Consider the following 21,223-nt stretch of genomic DNA (forward strand, 5'->3'; position numbering starts at 1 on the left):
TATTTTTTATTATTTTATTTTTTAATATTTTTCTATCATCATTTTATTAACGTAATTTACCCTTAAAATTGTGTATTGATATGTTGAAAGAAAATTAGCAAAAGAGTTTATATTCGTATAATAAAGGGAGGTTTTTTCTATTTTTTTTCTTTTAGAGTAAATTATTAAATTATTAAAAAAATAAATTATCAAACTATTATAAAAATATCCTCTAAAATTATTAACAATAGAAATACTCTTAAAAATATTTTAAATGGAATTGGTTGATTTTGTTTCCTTTTGTAGGTAAATAATGGCAAGAAAATTCTTTTTTGTTCCATAATATAAATTATGTTTTTTACCATATTTTTAAGATATAATTTTTAAAATATCCGTGAATAATGGAATGAAAAATGGAGCAATATAAAAATGTTGGAGACATATTTAAGACACTCGTCTAGTCTTGCCTGGCTATGTTAGTTGAGGTTCCATAGGCATATGGGGGAAAGCGATTCATGGGATGGCAGTAAGTAGGGGTGTGCACGGCCCGGTCCGGCCCGAGACCCGTTCCGGGCCCGATGAAATTTGGGTCAGTAAGACCCGGACCCGAAGAGACCCGGGGTTGACCCGGGAGAAAAAAATGAAACCACAGAAGATAGTGAAACCGAGACCGGGCCAAGGCTCGGGTCACCCGGACCCAGCCCGGCGGCTCGGTAACTCAATTATGCTATACATTATACATTTGGGGGAAAAGGGGCTAGGGCATAACGTGTTCTTTAGATCTGAGAAGTGAGAAATTCAACCTCACTCACTCCCTCAGGCCTCAGCCATTCAACCTCACTCGCCCAGTCCTCAGTCCCCATTCCTCACTCCCCAGCTCGGCAGTCTCCACTCCGCCACTTCCCATGGCCGACGCTGACCCAGTGACCCCTGACCTCGTCTTCTCTCCCCACGGCCCACTCTCAGTCTCCCAGCAAGCAGCCACGGAAGTCGCACTCTCAGCAGCAGCAAGCACTCATCACGCAGTCGCCCGCTACTCTGTCCTCGTCTTCCCAGGAAGCACGCACCAGGTAGTCTCACGGTGAGTCTCTGGCGAGGCCGTTCGTTCGACTGACGACGGTGCTGCCCTGCTTCTCGTGACGTGTCGCATCTGTGCTTGGCCCGGTCGTCTTCTTCCCCGCTTTTCTGCTAGCGTTAATTTACTTTGATTATTAGATCTGAATTTCTGATTAAGGTTGTGGGTGTTGACCCTTTATTATTGTGAACTTTGATTATTGTGAATTTAGAGATGTTAAATTGTTGATGAGTTTGGTATTTACTGATGCTTTTGCTAATTTGTTTAGTTAATTTACTTTGATTATTATTATTAGAATTCTGATTAAGGTTGTGGGTGTTGATTCTTTATTATTGTGAACTTTGATTATTGTGAATTTAGGGATGTTAAATTGTTGATGCGTTTGGTGTTTACTGATTCTTTTTGCTAATTTGTTTAGTTGATTAATGTTTTGTTCAGTGTACTGTTTAGTTGATTATTTTTTGCTTCTTCATGAATTATTATAAGGTTTACTGATTTTTTTTGTTAATTTGTTTAGTTGATTAATGTTTCGTTCAGTGTACTGTTTAGTTGATTATTGTTTTCTTCTTCATGAATTTTTATAAGGTTTACTGATTCTTTTTGCTAATTTGTTTAGTTGATTAATGTTTCGTTCAGTGTACTGTTTAGTTGATTATTATTTTCTTCTTCATGAATTATTATAAGGTTTCTATCTTTATGATTGAGGAGAACACAAGAATGGAAATTGAAGCTCAAAATCCTGTTACTTCTGCTGAAAATCCCGCTGCTTCTGCTGAAAATCCCGCTGCTTCTACTATTGATGCCGCCACAACTCCAGCTAAACCACAAGTTAATGAAGAAGATAAGGATACAAACATTGAGAATCCAGAAGCTTCTCGTAGGGGAAAGAAATCGTATGTTTGGCAGCATTTTACTGAACTTTCGTTGACTGAGACAAAGGGACAGCACCAGGCCAAATGTAATCATTGTCAGAAGAAATACGGTTGTCATCCTACTAAACATGGAACAAATTCTCTAAATAAGCACTTAAAGAATGCTCATAAGTGGATATTTACTAAAGAGGGGAAGAAGGGGACATTTCATGGCTATATGCCCAAAATTGAGGAAGAAGATGATCTATGCAAAGCCTTTAAGGGTTATAACTTGGAAGATTGTAAGAAGTCTGTAGCTGAGTTTGTTGTACTAGATGAAATGCAATTTAAAGTTGTTGAGGGGATTGGGTTTCGCAAGATGTTAAATCGTTTTGAACCAAGATTTAAGGTACCATCTAGGTGGACAGTCTCAAGAGATTGCTTTCAACTGTATTTAGATGAGAAAAAAAAGCTAAAAGAATGGTTGGCAAAGTCATGTGCTCGGGTTTGTTTGACAACTGATTGCTGGACATCAACTCAAAATTATAATTATATGAGTTTGACGCCACATTTTGTTGATGACGAATGGAAGTTACAAAAGAGGATTATAAATTTCTGTCACATTGAGAATCACAAGGGTGATACGGTAGGCAGAGAAATCGAGAAATGCTTGAGAGAGTGGGGAATTGAAAAAGTTTTCACAATCACAATAGATAATGCAAGTTCAAATGATAGAGCTATTACTTATCTTCAAAGAAAATTAGGTGCAAGAGGTGGATTGGTGTGTGGAGAAAAGTATATGCAAGTGAGATGCTGTGCTCATGTTCTTAATTTGATAGTGAATGAAGGAATTAAAGAGCAGCAAACTTCAATTGAAAGCATTAGAAATGCTGTCAGGTATGTTAGGTCCTCTCCTCAAAGGACTAAAAAATTTAAAGATTGCATTGAGGCCGAGTTAATTGAATCTAAAAGTCTTGTGTGCTTGGATGTTCCAACTAGGTGGAATTCTACCTATCTAATGTTGGAACATGCCGAGAAATTTGAAAAAGCTTTTGATAGACTTTATGATCAAGAACCTGATTATCTTAGATGGTTTGGAGAGGACAGTGGGGGAAAAAAAGAAAATTGGTCCACCAACACCACTTGATTGGCAACATGCTAGATTATTTATTGACTTTTTGAGAATATTCTATGAGATAACATTGAGCTTCTCATCTTCTTTGCATGTTACATCGAATAAATGTTTTCATGAAATTGCATCTGTTGCTTCTCAATTAACATCTTGGAGCCAAAATCAATCTGAATTGTTAGGAAGCATGGCATGTTCTATGAAACATAAATATGATAAATATTGGGGACCGGTTGACAAGTTTAATCCATTGTTACTTGTTGCTGTTGTATTGGATCCTCGGTACAAACTAGATTATCTCTGTTGGTGTTTGGAGGATGTTTATGACAACGAAGTGTCTACTAATATGACTAGTTTTGTTAAACTCACATTAAACACGTTGCATAAGTTTTATGAAAAAGAGGTTGCCGATGATAAAGGGAGGGATGATGGTGGAGATTCATCAAGAGATATTTTTGATGACACTATTAAAGTCTCAGCTGGTGCCAAGGGAGTTTCTGAAAATAGAGTGAATATGTGGAAAAAACAAAAAAGAGAGAAGGCTAATGCAGATAGCAAGTCAGATGTGGAGAGATATTTGGCTGAGGATACTGTGGAAGATGAAAATTTTGATATATTGGCTTGGTGAAAAGTGAATGCTTCAAAATACAGAGTTCTTTCTCTCATAGCCCGTGACATCTTAGGTATTCCAGTTTCAACTGTTGCTTCTGAATCATGCTTTAGCACTGGTGGACGTGTGGTTGATGTCTTCCGTAGCTCTTTATCACCATTAATGGCTGAAGCTTTGATATGCACTCAAAGTTGGTTGTGTCCTTCTAACTAAAGAGATGGAGATCAAGAGTTTGATTTATTTGATAACAGTCAAAAGATTGTTGAAGGTACATTTATGATATTTTTATTATTCATGACTTACTTATTTCAAGTACAAGTAATAATCTTTTATATGAAAAATGAGTAACTTTATATGTTTTGTAGGTTTCACTAATGCATCCACATCACAAGGAACAAGTTGACAACATTAATGGCTATCGATGGATGATGGTCATTCATGTGGAATTATTGTTTTGTAAACTTTAATATTTTGACTTGTTTAGTTATTATAAGACTAAGTTAATGTTTTATATTTAGAATGCATAAGACTTTAAGGCTAATGTATAATATTGTATTGTTTGTATTGACTTAAATATTTAGTGCTATTAGACAATATTAGTATTGATTGTGGTTAATGGTTATGTTTTAATTTTAGAAAAGGTAAGGTAATGTGAATGGTCCGGTTTTCACCCGGTTTTCACCCGATATGGTCGTGGTCCGAAAAGGTATAGGTTTCATCGGGTCTAGGGTCGGGTTCGGGTCTCATAAATGGGCCCGATACATATTTCGGGCCGGGTCTGGGTCGCATCAAACCCGGTTTCACCCGGCCCATGCACACCCCTAGCAGTAAGAATAGGACAAAAGATGGTGGAATCTCTATGCATAGAAGCATGCAGGAGAAGTAGTGGGGACTGATTTCAACAACTGGCTATGTCAGTTGAGGATAACACATATAACTTCAACCCCACAAGTTGTGTGTTGCACACAGATTCAGGGTCCCTATGGTGTGCGGTCTTCAAAGCTGCATTTGTTTTCGAGAACAAAACATAATAAGACACTGATGAATAGAGACATAAAATTTTGTGTTCTTATATTTTTTTTGGTGATAAACTAAAATAAATTATAAAAATTTAATTTATTCTCATTTTTTCATTCAAAAAATTTGAGATAAAAATATAATTATGAAAAATTAATAAGAATAATAAAAGAAAAAAATAAAAAATAAGTTGTGTCTCTTGTTAGTGTCTCAGTATCCTTCATCTCAGGATAGACACAAAATACACTAATTCAGTATCTCTGGACACACTGTCTCTGTCCATGTCTTCTCTGCCAAACACGATTTTATGTCTCTATGTCCATGTTTCAGTGTCCATGCACAAGACGGGATTCGAACCCCCGACACTTGCTTAAGCGGACTAGTGAGCTAACCACTAGACCAACCCAACTTGGTTAATCAGTCAAGGCTATATGAGTCCGACAAGAAGGACTCTTTCTTGGGCTAGATTCCCACACGGCTCTCATCAAGCTGTTTACGTTTTTAATACGATTTGAATTTTATTAGTATATTTTTATAAATTTTAATCAATTTAATTTTATTTAAATAATTAAATTTTTAAATTATAAAATTTGTATTAATTTGTAATTTAAAATTTAAATAGATATAATTTAAATTAATGATTTATAAAATTGTATGTATTCGTATTATTGTACTCATATGATTAATTATATTTATTTGATTAAAGAAAAAACAGTAGTTAATTACTTAGTATGAAGTACTACAAGAAAACAGCTCTATTGCCACGCTTTTAAAGCGTGGCGAAAAGCTGAAAAAAACGTGGCGATAGCTTTTCGCCACGCATTTTGAGCTACCGCCACGCTTTTGAAAGGGTGGCCTATCAAAGGGTGGCGGTTGCTCTATTGCCACGCTTTTGGTGACCTATCGCCACGCTTTATTTTTTGCCACGCTTTTGCAGATTGCTCCGCTTAAAAAGCGTGGCCATATGCAAGAGATACGGCCACGCTTTTAAAGCGTGGCCATAGAAAGATACGGCCACGCTTTTAAAGCGTGACGATAGCAGGAGATATGGCCACGCTTTTAAAGCGTGGCGATAGTGAGAGATACGGCCACGCTTTAAAAACGTGGCGATAGAGAGAAACAACAACGCTTTAAAAGCGTGGCGATAGCCTTGTCAAGTTTAAAAAAAAATATTTTTTTTTATTTTCAATCTTTTTGTATTACCAAACCTATAAATATAGTATGCAATTTTTATTACAAGATAAATTAAACAGTAATTAGTGACAATTTTTGGTATAATTGTTTTATACATTAATCCTTATACAAAACTTTCCAGGTTTTTTCAATAACAAAAAACCCTTAACCTCCTATCCAGCCGAAATTCACTAACTAAGCAATGGAAAATTAATAGCAGGTCTGGGGTCTCAAGATCATCGTCAGGGTACCTCATTTTCTGTATTTTATATTTTTCTTACAACCTTGTGCCCAACAAGTACATAACCGAGCTCAATATCCCCCTATCAGAATGATTCCCAGCAATGTTTGGTGGAGCTGAAAGAAATAACACCAACATCAACAAAATGATTTCATTTACTTTTCATAGAACATAATAATGAAAATGCTGACAATCACCTACCAAAGACATAACAATGAAGAAACAAGGAATAACCCCATTGGCAAGCAAGCTCAGTGCTTTTTTTTCTTTTGCAAAAAAGAAACAAAAAAAAGGCAAAAGAAATCATTGAATTACCATGCAAAAGGAAGAAAGGAATATAACCAATTGGCAATGCAGGATGCAATGCAAGTAGGTAGAGATCAAATTTCAGGAAACAATTTAAGCAGAAATTAGGTATACTCGTCATGTTAATACGAGAAGGTTCCAAAACTTGACGGATAGAATCAGAATTACCTCTTGAATGGTTTTCTTTAGATCAAAAGCATCTTTCATTCGAGCATCCAAGAAGGCCCATGTATCATGGAAGTCTAACAAGAAACAAACGAAAGATGTATTAAGAAATGTCTTTACTTGTTACAACACCACATCAGAGCCACAAACAGCTTGTTATCCATCTAAATATAAGATACTATATTGATGGAGTGAGGTGGGGTGGGGCATAAAAGAATAAATTCCATTGTTTTCCCCCTGATTACATACTTTATCAAGATACTACTCAAATTCATTGCCTGAGAAAATTGGCTACTATGACAGGCTCAGTTCAAGAAAATAAGGAGAGTTTGAGAGAATGGACAATTCAACCCAGTTAATATTTTCTGGCTATTCACATACTGAAAAAGAGAGGAAGAGCGAAGGGGGAATCAAATGGAACTGAATGATCGATAAAAGATATCACAATCGACAGAGTGATTACCATAAAAAGAAAAGCATAAAAAACACAATAATGGATGGAAAGCTTAAATCAACCAAAAAATACGAGAAAATTTGTATGCTCAGAAAGATTTTAGAATGATTTTACCAGTCTTGAAAATTAACCAAACAAAAATATCCCTGAGTTCACGTCAGCAACAGTTAGTCTTCTAAACTGACGACATTTCTTGGATTCAATATTTACAAATTTCCTAAAGACTCAAACTCATAAAAGAATTGCTGCATTTATAATCTAAAGAGAGAAATTACAATATTGGACCTACCCAAAAGCTTCAGCCAATTTGAATTCTCTTGGAATGTATCTTCTAGCTTTCTCTGCCTTCACAAGATGGAGTTAATACAAGGCACTGATAAACAAAGAAACAGAACAGTTAATGAAAGAAACAATTCCCAATTCCCACAAATTAAAGTTGAACATACATAAACAACACTTAGAGAAAGATTCATTGACTAAAACCATGATAAATTTGACAAAATCGAAAGTAAAAACAAATACTTAGAAATGGGAAAATTGGATAAAAAGGAAAACATACCACATTCAATAGAGAAGCAACAGTTTTTAGGTGTCCACTTGCTTGTTTTGTAAACTCAGATATGACCCTTTCGTAACAATCCTCACAGACAACTGCTGGCACCTCCACTTGAAGTCTAACCTGCAATGAAATCAGATAATATGTTGAAATAAAAATAGTCCTAATTGTGCAAACACCTTACTAACATAGATTGCAGAAGCTACTCTATTGAGCTGAATCTAAGCAAACCAAACTTCGAGCATCGATATAATTATGTAAATGAGCTATTCAAATCAAAGCATTGACAGAAAAAAATGGATGAAGAAGAGTGCATACTCTGGAATTGGGTTCTTGTGTTTTGGTGACGTTCAACTCTGCCGGAAGACGGTCCATTTTCTCTTCTGTGGGAGAAGCAGCCACCGAAGAAGAAGAAGAAGCTAAAACAATAAAGGGAGAAAAACTACCATTATGATGGTAAAAGAGAAAGGGTTATTGTTTGAAGAGGTGAAGAACATGATGATTATGATAATGAGATGATGAGTAATAGAAGAAGACTCAATTTTCATGAGAAAGTGAAACCTGATAAGATAGATCCCTAATAATTCCAGAATCATTCCCTAAACCAAGAACAAAAGTTGTATCTATCATCACAGAATAACCAAATATTTAATCATTGAGTCAACACTCAGAATTCCCAGAGTTGAAGAAAGTTGGTAGGTCCAATGATTCATTCATAAACTAAATGGTCAAGGATCATTGCTCAATTAAAAAAAATAACAATTAAAAAAATCAAATACCCAATAAACTTTGCGGTGTAAAGGCCTTCTGCCGCAATAGAAAAATAGCTCTACGAAGAGGAATCATCAGATCAACATAAACAAAAGCCGTAATATGAAGAAACCATTGTCAAAATAATCCAATTCCAACAGTGAAAAAGGTAGAATCAATCAGAAAAATATGCTCATAGTATAAGCTACCAAAAGCCATTTAAGAAGGACAATAATAGAAGGAAAAAACGAAAAAAGAACAAATGGGGAAGAAAAACACATTGAACAAACAGAATGACAATTTAGGAGCAACCAAGTTTTCCAGAAGTTTGAAACTTGCAGCTGTTCATTATTGGGGGTTGCTTACTGGTTGGGTTAGCCATGGAAATGGCCCTTGAAGTCAAGTCCACTCTTTGTTTTTTGAGTCTTATTCCTTCGCCGAATGAACATATATACATATGAACCAAATAATTGGTCAGAACTTTTCTCAACCACATGGCAGAGTCATTCAAATGAGAGCGTAAATATTGGACTCATCCACGAATATTCCACGCACAAATGAATAATAGTTTCGTAAATCTCAAAACATTTTTTCAATGCTGAAAGTAATGTATTAAAGTGCAAATTAAACTGGGAAATATATCTTGTAATTAGTGTCAGTAATTGGCTTTACTATCAGTATTGGGAATAAGATATTTATTATGAAACTATATAAGACTTGTTAAAAAAATATCTCTACATAATCAAATTATCAATGGTAAGGATGAACATGCACAAAAAATGAACTACATGGGATGAACTCCAAATAAGATTTCACTAGCTACTAATTAAGCTTTAATTGCTATTCTACTGGTTGCAAGGGTTAATGCATCCATTTAACTCGTTGAGTATATCTACCTGAAATCCATATCCCGCACAGATTTGTGTGCTCTTGGCTCATCTAAAATGTTCATGCTAGGCCACTCCATAATTCTGAAATGCCCGTCCTGTACTTGTTCCAGACAGAATTCAAACATACAAGATCAAACTCTAGAAACAAATGCTAGAAATGCCACACAACAAAGAAACACAATTGAATCGAATGGATTTCAAAGTGATACTTACTGACCCACCGGTGGCAAATTTAGATCCATCAACACTAAAAGTAATGCAGTTTTGAGAACCGATATTCTGCAGAGGGGCCAGTTCTTTGGCCAACAGCATCATTTTTGTTTCATTACCATACAGCTCAAACAATCTGCATGAGCACATAGAAATACGTCGACTTATATTTGATTTCTCAGTTAAGTAAAAGTGAAATATAAGCTAATCATGCTTAAGAAGCAACTATGGCTATTGTCAAGCATTCCCCTACTCCAAGAAAACTAGAACAAGAAACCATCAAAATAGTATGGTAAATTGATATAAGGTATCAGAATTCTGATTGTGAGATTATTGAAAGTGACAGTAACTGCAACTATGAAATGCAAAATTGAGATAAATCATTAAAGAACTTTTCAACCGATAAATTTAGATAATAGGTTCAATCTCGAAGCTCATAAGTAAAGACACTTACTTGCAGCTACCATTGCTGAGAGAGCACACAAAATTGTCCTTTTTTAATATTAATAATGGAAAACATTCAGATCGGGAATCGTTTCTGAAAACCCTAGAAAGATGCGTAAACCAGCTAAGCTATTACAAGTATGATATGAGAGACTGTGAGGGATTGCAGTTACAATTAAAGATGAGAATTCACATGAAAACGCGGCGAAGAGGAAGAAGAAGCAGCGTTACCTGAGAGAAATTGAAAAGAGAAACAAGGTTGAAGAGTGAGGAGCTACCGCCACACACACACACTGTAACACCGTCCTTCTCTTAGCTTTCTTCCACACACAAATGACAAGGAAGGCAATGGTGGCCAGAGCAGGAAGATGGCAGGAGAGCGGCGAAACGACGACACTGGCGCGTAAACAACAAGGAGACGACGAGGAGATAGGGAGAGGCTAATGACGCTGACGCTGTTGGATGCTAGGGCAGAGGCGACAAGAGAGAAGGTGGAGGGGAGGCTAACGGCGCAGCGAGGGCCGTGCTGGTGACGGCGGAGATCTGAGCTCTTCCAGGGTTGCCATTGATGAGAGTGATGGTGAGAGTTGAGAGTGGGAGAGTCCCAATCGAAGCTTTTGGCCAAGTTTGAGGGTGATTAGGAGGATTCAGGAGTTACTGGGTTGGGGGCCGAGTTATTAGGGTTTTCTTTTAAAAACCTTTTGGCCACGCTTTTAAAGCGTGCCAAAAGAGTACCAGGATATGGCCACGTTTTGTAAGCGTGGCCGTAATGAAACCCTATCGCCATGCTTTTAAAACGTCCCTCTTTCTCTCTATGGCCACGCTTTTGAAGCGTGGCAGAAAAAAACGTGGCCCTTTCTCTAATCAATTGCCACCCTTCAAAAAGCGTGGTCGTTGACCCTTTTCGCCACGTTTTTGAAGCGTGGCGAGAAAAAACGTGGCCAAATCTCTATTCAATCGCCACCCTCACAAAAGCGTGGCCATTGACAACTTTTGGCCACGCTTTTAAAGCGTGGCAAAAAAAAAGCGTGGCCATAGGCCTTTTTTCTTGTAGTATATACTGGCATTTAGTTTTTTTTTTTACTTTTATTGTTGTACTATGTGCACAAATTTAAATGTTATATCATAACTTTTTGTAATTTTTAACAAAAATTTATGTATTTTTTATTTTTTATCATCATTTTTTTTTTGTAATTTTTCTTGTTTCGTACACTCCAAAAGAACAAAACAAGAAAAAAAATAAAGTTAAACAAATAAAAAGAAGAAATTAAAAAAAATCTACAATAACACCAAAAGGAGAAGGAAAAAGAAATTTTAAAAAGGAGTAATTATTCAAATTAAATTTTGCGAACTTTAATATTGAATATTTTAACTTTTTTAATTTTAAAATACATAAAATAGTTCCTAATATTTATTTTTGTTATACAATATAGTCTCTTTTCAATTTAATTCGTTTAATTGAAATGACTGTTTTAAAATTTTTAAGATTTGTCGGGATTGTTTTTTTTTTTAATTTTTAAGGAACATTTTGTATTTTATTATTTGAATCAAAGTAGATAAAAATTGTATTATCTACAGAAGATAAATATTAAAGACTATTTTATATATTTTAAAATTTGAAAAACTAAAGTGATTCATTTTAAAATTTTTAAGGAGTGATTTGTGTAACTATTTTTATAAAATAATATTACAACAGCAGTAATAAAAGAAGAATAAAAAAAAGAAACGTACAAAAAAAATGTGTAATTCACATACAGATTATGTAAGTAATTTTAACTGAATTTGAGCTAGTTAAATAGATTTAGTTACTAAGACATTTAGGTAGCATTTGTTTTAAGGTATTGAGACAAAAATTTGAAGACTATGACTCAATATTATGTTTGTTAGTCCCAAAACTAGTATTAAATTTTCATTCTTTGTTTCAAAAATTTTAGTATTTTAGTACTTTCAAAAAATAAAGGCACAGGAGACTAAAATTTTTGAAAATAAAGATTGAAACTTTAATAACATTTTATACCTAAAATACCCTATTTCAATTAATTAATTCTAACTTTACTCTTTGTATAAATTAAATTAGAGTTTCATTCTTATTTCAGTATCTGTCTCTCACTTTATACCAAATACAATATCAAAATTTATTTCAATTTCTGTCTCAGAGTCTCTGTCTTTCAGTATTGGTCTTTTAGTTTTTGTGTCTCTTCCAAACTTCAAATATCCTCAATTTATTTAGTGGAAGAGAATATTATTAAAAGTAATTATTATTAATTAAATATTTTAAAAATAATATACATGTAATACAAACAAAATATAAAATTCGAAATTAATATTCGAGAAACAATACATCGTGAGGGCAAGCGATGACTACATCATCTCCTAAAATAGCATAATCCGTGAAACGCCGTCCGGGATACAGTTGCTCAGCGCAACCACTACCTGAAATGAGTGACTAATAATAACACCCAGTTCAGACAGGGCCGCCTCGTAGCATTTGGCTACCCCGCTATCGGCAATGACAACGTCATCACCGACGAGAAAGTTGCGACCGAGTACCGCCAGGCGCTTAGTGATCTAGGAGTGGATATTTCACTACCCAAATCCCTGATCTCTAAGACTGGTAGTGCTGCGAAGCGCTTCCGATGTCATCATACGAGAAAGGATTTATCTCCAATCTCCATGAGAAACATGACTAACACCCACCATCCACATGGGCTCTACGCCGTTCTGAACCTTTATAAGGTAAAACGGTTTAGTACCTTCTGTCGATTGGCGGGTGCTGGTTACTGGACGCTTTCGCGCTTAAATAAAACTCTGTCGCCTAAGTACCAGCGACTTAAAGCGATATGGGATAAACGCAACTTACCTTTTGAACTATGGCTTGGGCGGCTTAGACCACTCAATCCTTATCTACATGGGCATCTTATTGATTACCTACGTAAGGCTTTTAAGCCTACAGATCTCAAGTTGTGCCCTCCCGAGTTATATAATGATGATTGTCGAGAGTTGCTCGCTGAGATTACTGTGGTTAAGGGTTGGGTACGTCAGTGGCTCAAGTACGTTCAATGGTACCATACGATCGCACTTGACCCTGAAGTTTCAGTCGAAGCCTTCTTTAAAGCGCCCGTCGTAACTAGTAGTTGGAAAGCTACTAGGGAGGATCCACAGTTAGTTAGATTTGGTTTAATGTGGAAACTCTACGATGAGGTTGCTAAGAGGTCCCTGAACTACAGCCCACCTGCCTTAGTTCGGGTAGGGGGCCTATCCTCCTGTGAGGTGTCTCTGGTACTGAGTACCTTTTGTATGCTTCTGGGCTTAACCGGCCTAGAGCAGGGAGAGGAAGCATTCACATTAATTGTGATTGTAGACTTTCCCGAGCCATCGGTCATAAGACTTTGGGCATCCAGGATTGTCAAGAGGAAGTATGATATTCTCGTTGAATTAAGACGGAAGGTCGATACTGCGCAAAAAAAATCAAAGAGGAATCGAACCTCTTCCTGTTTTTTTTTGTAAAAAAACTTGAATCCATTTGATTTCCCTCCCCCCTTCCCCCGTTATTTTAGCTGCAACGGCCTAAATTGAGTACAATGCTTCCTTCTTTTCTTCGATTGAATGAAGTCCCCCTGCAGTGGAATCATGAATTTGACTCGAACCAATATCTCTGACTTTCCCTTTAGTCGATCATGATGGGAAGACCCCGCTGCCCAGGATCTCGGGACCCCTCCCCCCTTTCTAATGAGGGGAAATTTCGCGTTTTCTACTGACTCTATAATATATATTTTTTATTTTAGCCCCTCCTGAAAAGCATCCTTTCTTGCAAATTCCTGATGGTTTCCCAGTCCCGTTGGCGAAGTTTGTCGCGTATAATGAGGAGATTCTCCAAAGAATCTTCCCCAGTTTTTGTCCGCGGGTTGCCGAGGGCCCACGCCCCCCGGTTCAACCAATCACCAGTTGGATCATGAGCAGACATTTCCATGGCGATATCTGCTTTGACCTCAAACAGGTCTTCGGCATCAAGATGAGCAATACGGAGTTCTTCTGCGGAGGCAAAGGGATTTTCCTCCAAAAGCCGCGTCCGGATCGACAGAACCGAGTCCCCCCCAATGACCTCCGCCTCGTTATACGGAAAGTGGGCCACATGAGATGGACCGGCTTCCGCTTCCCCGGAAGCTACAGGATTAGCGGGAGGCACTGCTTGTTCTGCTGGGATAGGCGTTACTGATGTGCTACTCCCGGGGGAGTTCGCAGCATGCTCAAAATGCGTCCACACGCCCGAGGGCGAAGAGACGCCCGACGGTTCCTGCGAGGTGCTCCCCAGTAACGACGTCCAGCCGGTACTGGACGACCCATTTACGGAGGGGGAGGACGCACACAAAGCACTCAATGGCGAGAGGGCCCCGCCCATGGAGTATAACAGAGCTAATGATGGTATAGCAATGAACATCGGGATGATACTAGGAAATTTGGATACCCGAGAACCATAATCTTTACTAGGAACAGCTTCTACGACGATAGGCGTAAAGGCATGATTAGTTCCACAAATCTCACTGCACTGACCATAGTAAACCCCTTCTCGTTGTACCGAAATAGAGATCTGATTTAAACGACCAGGTACAGCATCACATTTGACACCTAAGGAAGGTACAGCCCAACTATGAGGTACATCAGCAGGTGTTACAATAATACGTAGATGAGTTTTGGCTGGTACAACCACTCTATTGTCCGCTTCTAATAAACTTGATTGACCCAATTCTAGATCATCTTCTGGAATCGTATAACTGTCAAAAGTGAGTGACTGTTCATCGGAACTGTTATAGTCTGAATACTCATAAGTCCGATACCATTGATGTCCAATAGCTTTGATAGTAATGGCTGGATCTACTACTACCTCGTCCATTGAGTATAACAGAGCAAATGATGGTATAGCAATGAACATCGGGATGATACTAGGAAATATGGTCCGAAGAATCTCGATAGTAGTTCCATGAACAATCCTTTGCGGGATTGGGTTTTTTTGATAGTGGAAATGCCATAAAGCGCGAACCAAGATCCGTGATACGAAAACCAAAATCAGAATGAGGAAGAAAAAGATATCGTGATGTAAATCGATTATTCCTTGCATCATAGGACTTGCTGCGTCTTGAAATCCTAATTGCCATGGCTCCGCTGCATCACACAAAGCTGCTTTATCGGGTAATATACCCAACCTATTCGATAGATCCAGGGCATCCTTATAGGCTTCACCTTCTATTTCGTTTTTGTTCAAATCATCTAACAGGTGCTCCAGAAAAGGGATATTGTTGCTTTCGCCATGTAAAGCTTCGGCCGCACTCAGAACGTCTTGGTCACTCTTGTTAGTCATCAACTCTCCCAATTTATCGTGTATATCAGATTGAAGCTCTACTATACGTTCACTGTCCGGGTTAAGACCCGGATGATCCTCATCAATACCATGAGTCTCGTAATTATAATTAGAAGGAGCCGGCTGCTCCACCTCAACATCACTTGCTATGGAAGGTAATGAGGGGACAGATGGAACCGAGTCAGCTGGTAAGGGTGGCAGGTCAGAAGGGACCGATGGAAAATCATTCCACATTGAAGCTGTATCACTCGAAGTTGAGTTAAGACTCTTCTCATCAAATAAAGAGATGCGTCGAACGTTGTTAAACATAGTGATTGATCTAAAATAATTCCCTCCAGACAGACTGAACTCTTAACTCCGTCAAGCCTGTAGGAGTTGTGAAGAACTCTTGTGAAATGTGCTTGGTTGTTGACCAAAGAAAAGCATGGGAGTCGAAAGGCGGTCGAGTTAAGTAAAGACTCAAAACAATGAAATCCTGGAACACTATCTATATCTCTTTTTCCCCAAAGATAGAGCATTTTTTATCTTAGGCGAACGAGGGTTACCGGCTCTACGACCTCGCAAGGCGCTACTGTAGTGCTCTTTGGGCCTGCCGCTTTCTCAATCGAAAATGAAAACTGTCAAGATTAGCCTACTGAAGGATTCTTTCTATCACCTTACGTAATTTCTTGATGGATTTTCTGCCATCACCTACACAATTTCAAAGTTGCATTTTGAATGAGAAAAGACACAGAATAAAGGCAACAAAGGCTGCAGATGGAGGGAGGGAAGGATTCATAGATGGCATCGAATCAGCCAGAGCCAGCTGTTAGCCTTACTGCATTCGCTGAAATAAGACTTTCATTGATACTTGAACATCAGACTGACCTAAAGAGAGAACTCGTACCATGATTAGCAGATGCTTCTCAACTCTATCGATTTCAAGCAGACGAGTTGAACATTTCCTTACCTTGCAAAGCAATAGCGCTAGCCAGGTCAAAAGCCCATTTTCCAGGATTCTGTGGGCAGTTTCCGCTTCCCTTATATATTCTTAGCCAACGCTTATCTCATCCCTACGCATCTCACATTCCTCAGAACTCTTTTCTTAGGATTCACAGGTCTTGCTTGATTTCCCTTCTCCCGTATTATTGGTGCGGCGGGTAATAATAATAACCATGTCCCTTCTTCCCCTTGTAAGGGGCCCCCTCCTCCTCTCACTCGCTGACCAAACAAAGAGTTCGTTGTCGGGCGATCCCGTTGATGAGGTTGCTTGCGTCGGTGAATTGACTTCGAGGAAAGCAATAGTTGCCGTGTACGAATTGGGTGAAACAGCTTTTCATGTAAATGAGAAGGGCTATGTTTCGGTTTCTCCGGAGTGAAACGACTGTGAAAGAGGGGCTTTAGCCTATCTATATAGTATACTGTAGTGGGGGCCCCGGTAAAGGCAAAACCAAACAATCTCCATGGGCGCTAATAGCTAAAGAAGGAGCCCTTGCCCCGGTATTGAGAAGGAAAGCAACCGAGTCGATGGCGAGAACCCCGAACTATGGCTTTGTACACCCTTGCCTTTTTTCCAGGTAAGCTTTATTATTCCCTTACCTACACACTACTAGGGTCACTTCCCCGAACCACGGAATTTTTTCCCCTTGCCTTAATCGCTTTCCCGCCGTTCTTGCTTATGTGTTCCCGTACCTTTCATGATAATGAAGGTTTTTCCCCGTACTGGTTCGAAAAAAAGTCGACTGGATAGAGTCGAAGACGGGACTAAGCTCCATGGCGATGGGAAGAAAGATTGAATTGCCAGTTCGAAGCCCACTGCTTTAGGTAAAGTAGTTACGTGCTTTGCAGCTATTGAATTGGCCTTGTTTTCATTCATCTCGCCTAGTGCAAAAACAATGAAAGCGCATTTTACCCGGATTCAAATCAATTAAAATCAGTCGAACATAGCTGCATTCATTCGATCTTTTCAAAGAACAAGGTCTCAAACAACAGAATGCAAATGCAAAATAACAGGAGCGGCACATCTTCGATTCTTCCATCGTTCGTTAGCTACATTTATTCAACTACTCAATTCAGTGATACAAACAACAGGAGATCCGTTCTCTTATTTCCGCCTCATTTGAATATCATACTTCAAAAAATGTTCTAGACTAAACAAATGTTCATGACATGTTCTAGTTAATGAAATGTTTTCATGTTACAGAAGATCCAAAATTCTTCATTGATCCCAGCGACCTCGATTCTATACTTCATGTATATCTAGAACGAGTAGAATTGAATCACACCGCTCTAGTGCTTCTATCGAAGAGGCCCACGCTTCTTGTCTGTAAGTACAAGAGTCTTCTTCCTCCCGATAGCGGGGCTTCAAAGCGTGACGCTCGTGCTTCTTTCTAGGAAGCTAGCTAGCGGACTCATTCAAGACCCCCATCTATTGGGGCACAGTCACCCAAACTGACCAGAACTCAGACTTGGATTTATGGACAGCAGACAGCCATTGATCAGCAGGTGGAATGGGGACCTTAACCATCCTAGGTTTCTCTGGAAAGTTAGGCATCTTCCCAAACATTGCCAGCGGATTTGGTGTAGGTCTTCCGCTCTTGAAGTTCCGAAGCTGCAAAAAAGTTCTCCTATGCTGCCCCCCAAGTGACAGAACTGGCTGCTTGGGGACCAACCTCTGAGCAGCATCCTTTATGGCAGAACCCAACTGGATGGCTCCAGAATCAAATAATTCTGCATGGAGGAGATTCGAACAGCTCTCACACATCCTATGCCTGAAGGTTTTCAACCAGTCTAGTCATTCCAGGAGGACTCTGCAATACCTGCTTGTATGTCATCCCAGTCTCACTTGCCCTCGAGGACTCAGAACCACTTTTCATCATCCCTTCAGTAGCATTCCATTGGTCAACTGACATAGCTTGCGTCCCTTTTCTTTCAGGAATAGGGAAACATTTTCTTGCAGTCACACGTACCGCTTGAAAATGAACTTTCTTAAACTGGCTTTGCAACTACAACTTCCATTAGAACTAGATGGTTGGGAATTGACACTTACACTCCAAGGGCTTACCTTTTTTATGCTATTGGAAGGGCCTAGCATAGTAATAGAATATGAGAAAGAAGAAGGTGACTTCCCAAGTTTCTTGACCATCCTCCAAAAAAAAAAAAAGGTTTGATAAAGTCTTCAATCAGTCAAGGCTATTTTTTTTTGGTTTCCCACGGTATCCCCCAACCCGGCAGGTCAAGGACTAATCCGCCACGGTACTGAGCTCCATTTAAGGGTTTGCCGCTGGCCAATGGGTTGCTGCATGCACAAGACGGGATTCGAACCCCCGACACTTGCTTAAGCGGACTAGTGAGCTAACCACTAGACCAACCCAACTTGGTTAATCAGTCAAGGCTATATGAGTCCGACAAGAAGGACTCTTTCTTGGGCTAGATTCCCACACGGCTCTCATCAAGCTGTTTACGTTTTTAATACGATTTGAATTTTATTAGTATATTTTTATAAATTTTAATCAATTTAATTTTATTTAAATAATTAAATTTTTAAATTATAAAATTTGTATTAGTTTGTAATTTAAAATTTAAATAGATATAATTTAAATTAATAATTTATAAAATTATATGTATTCGTATTATGGTACTCATATAATTAATTATATTTATTTGATTTAAAAAAAACAGTAGTTAATTACTTAGTATGAAGTACTGGCATTTAGTTTTTTTTTTTTTACTTTTATTTTTGTACTATGTGCACAAATTTTTTATCATCATCTTTTTTTTGTAATTTTTCGTATTTTTTATTTTTTATCATCATTTTTTTTTTGTAATTTTTCTTGTTTCGTACACTCCAAAAGAACAAAACAAGAAAAAAAATAAAGTTAAACAAATAAAAAGAAGAAATTAAAAAAAATCTACAATAAACACCAAAAGAGAAGGAAAAAGAAATTTTAAAAAGGAGTAATTATTCAAATTAAATTTTGCGAACTTTAATATTAAATATTTTAACTTTTTTAATTTTAAAATACATAAAATAGTTCCTAATATTTATTTTTGTTATACAATATAGTCTTTCTTTAATTTAATTCGTTTAACTAAAATGACTGTTTTAAAATTTTTAAGATTTTGTCGGGACTGTTTTGAGTTTTTTTTTTAAATTCTTTAAGGACCATTTTGTATTTTATTATTTGAATCAAAGTAGATAAAAATTGTACTATCTAGAGAAGATAAATATTAAAGACTATTTTATATATTTTAAAATTTGAAAAACTAAAGTGATTCATTTTAAAATTTTTAAGGAGTGATTTGTGTAACTACTTTTATAAAATAATATTACAACAGCAGTAATAAAAGAAGAATAAAAAAAAGAAACGTACAAAAAAAATGTGTAATTCACATACAGATTATGTAAGTAATTTTAACTGAATTTGAGCTAGTTAAATAGATTTAGTTACTAAGACATTTAGGTAGCATTTGTTTTAAGATATTGAGACAAAAATTTGAAGACTATGACTTAATATTATGTTTGTTAGTCCCAAAACTAGTATTAAATTTTCAGTTTTTGTCTCAAAAATTTTAGTATTTTAGTACTTTCAAAAAATAAAGGCACAGGAGACTAAATTTTTTGAAAATAAAGATTGAAACTTTAATAACATTTTATATCTAAAATACCCTATTTCAATTAATTAATTCTAACTTTACTCTTTGTATAAATTAAATTAGAGTTCATTCTTATTTCAGTATCTGCCTTTCACTTTATACCAAATACAATATCAAGATTTATTTCAATTTCTCTGTCTTTCAGTATTGGTCTTTTAGTTTTTGTGTCTCTTTCAAACTTAAAATATCCTCAATTTATTTAGTGGAAGAGAATATTATTAAAAGTAATTATTATTAATTAAATATTTTAAAAATAATATACATGTAATACAAACAAAATATAAAATTCGAAATTAATATTCAAGAAACAATACATCAAAGAGAATTAAATCTATTGGCCGAAAAAACAAAAACAACCAAACTAAAACTATATTGGCAAATTGACAAAGGACTAATTATCATTATCATATGCGTTGCACGTCCAAACAAATAACAATTTAATTTAGCCTCTTAAATTTCACTTGTAACTTGTTTTAATATATACCTTTGGAAAACCAAAATAATTTAAGATGATTAGTTGATTGTAATAATCTCGAAAATCAATCAATTTTATATATATAAAAGGTTAAAACATAAATTTTACCATAGCTAAAGATTGACATTTTATTTATTATTCTATTGTTATATAAGTCTTTTTTAAATTATAATTTTTATAAAATTTTAAAATTATTTTTTTAATTGTTTTTCTTCATTTAATAGTATGTACTAATATTATCTTCTAATTAATATTGATAATAAAGTTAATCAACAACTTTCATTAGTATTATCTTTTAATTAATGAATTTAATATCATTACTAAGTTATTTTCTATGAAAGACTAACCTCTCATTTCTTTGTTATTATCTTTTATACAAGTGGTAGGAAAATTCAAATTAAATTAATTGTATTTACTATTCTTTTTCCATATTTTTTTTTTCGGCCATTGCATCTTCCTCATAAACACAAGCTGCTAATAATGCCTTCCACATAAACAGCCGCCACACTTTTAGACCATGTCAACTTTTCAAGTTATACTAAAACCATGAAGTTCGCACACCTACTACATTAACCCAAGCATATACAACCTCATTTGCTATTGTTATTTATAGGGGTAAGTATTGTTTTATACAACCTCATTTGCTATTGTTATTTATAAGTGTAAGTATTGTTTTGGTCCCTAATATTGAGAGTCAGAATCATAGTTATTAGAATCGAACCGAACCGACCGGTTCGACCGAAAAACTAATAAATCAGTGATCTGGCCAATTTGGTTGATGCTGCAGACCGAACACGCAATTAACTCGGTCAATAATGGTCAAACCCGTTGAAAACCGGCCCTCCGCTGTCCCAAAATTGGTAAAAAACATTACTGAAGGGTTTGAACAGTGGACATACTGCATGCA

General features: G+C 36.5%; 2 protein-coding genes across 6 annotated transcripts; both read right to left on the reverse strand.

Moving 5' to 3' along the window:
• Positions 1-5,889: 5,889 nt before the first annotated feature.
• LOC107487330 (uncharacterized) lies at positions 5,890-10,491 on the reverse strand. 5 transcript variants are annotated; one of them, XR_008009666.1, is made up of 9 exons: positions 10,082-10,491; positions 9,410-9,542; positions 8,673-9,291; positions 7,875-7,975; positions 7,560-7,679; positions 7,290-7,373; positions 6,550-6,623; positions 6,277-6,341; positions 5,890-6,191 (listed from the first exon to the last, which is right to left on the reverse strand). XR_008009666.1 is itself a non-coding variant. In XM_052262376.1 (9 exons), exons 3-8 carry the CDS (start codon positions 9,243-9,245, stop codon positions 6,614-6,616), a joined length of 396 nt encoding a protein of 131 aa, XP_052118336.1. In that variant the 5' UTR covers positions 9,246-9,291; positions 9,410-9,542; positions 10,082-10,491; the 3' UTR covers positions 5,890-6,191; positions 6,550-6,613. The 5 variants fall into 5 exon arrangements, 3 of the variants coding, with proteins under 3 accessions (XP_052118336.1, XP_052118334.1, XP_052118335.1); XM_052262376.1 differs by lacking the exon at positions 6,277-6,341 and having other exon boundaries at positions 7,290-7,345; positions 8,673-8,738; positions 9,203-9,291; XR_008009665.1 differs by lacking the exon at positions 6,277-6,341.
• A 2,925-nt stretch (positions 10,492-13,416) lies between these two features.
• LOC107487287 (uncharacterized) lies at positions 13,417-15,530 on the reverse strand. The gene has a single exon (XM_016107906.3). The coding sequence runs from the start codon at positions 15,513-15,515 to the stop codon at positions 13,632-13,634; it is 1,884 nt and encodes a 627-aa protein (XP_015963392.1). The 5' UTR covers positions 15,516-15,530; the 3' UTR covers positions 13,417-13,631.
• Between the last annotated feature and the right edge of the window lie 5,693 nt (positions 15,531-21,223).

The sequence above is a fragment of the Arachis duranensis genome, chromosome 5 (assembly GCF_000817695.3).
Source record: "Arachis duranensis cultivar V14167 chromosome 5, aradu.V14167.gnm2.J7QH, whole genome shotgun sequence".
NCBI lineage: Eukaryota > Viridiplantae > Streptophyta > Magnoliopsida > Fabales > Fabaceae > Arachis > Arachis duranensis.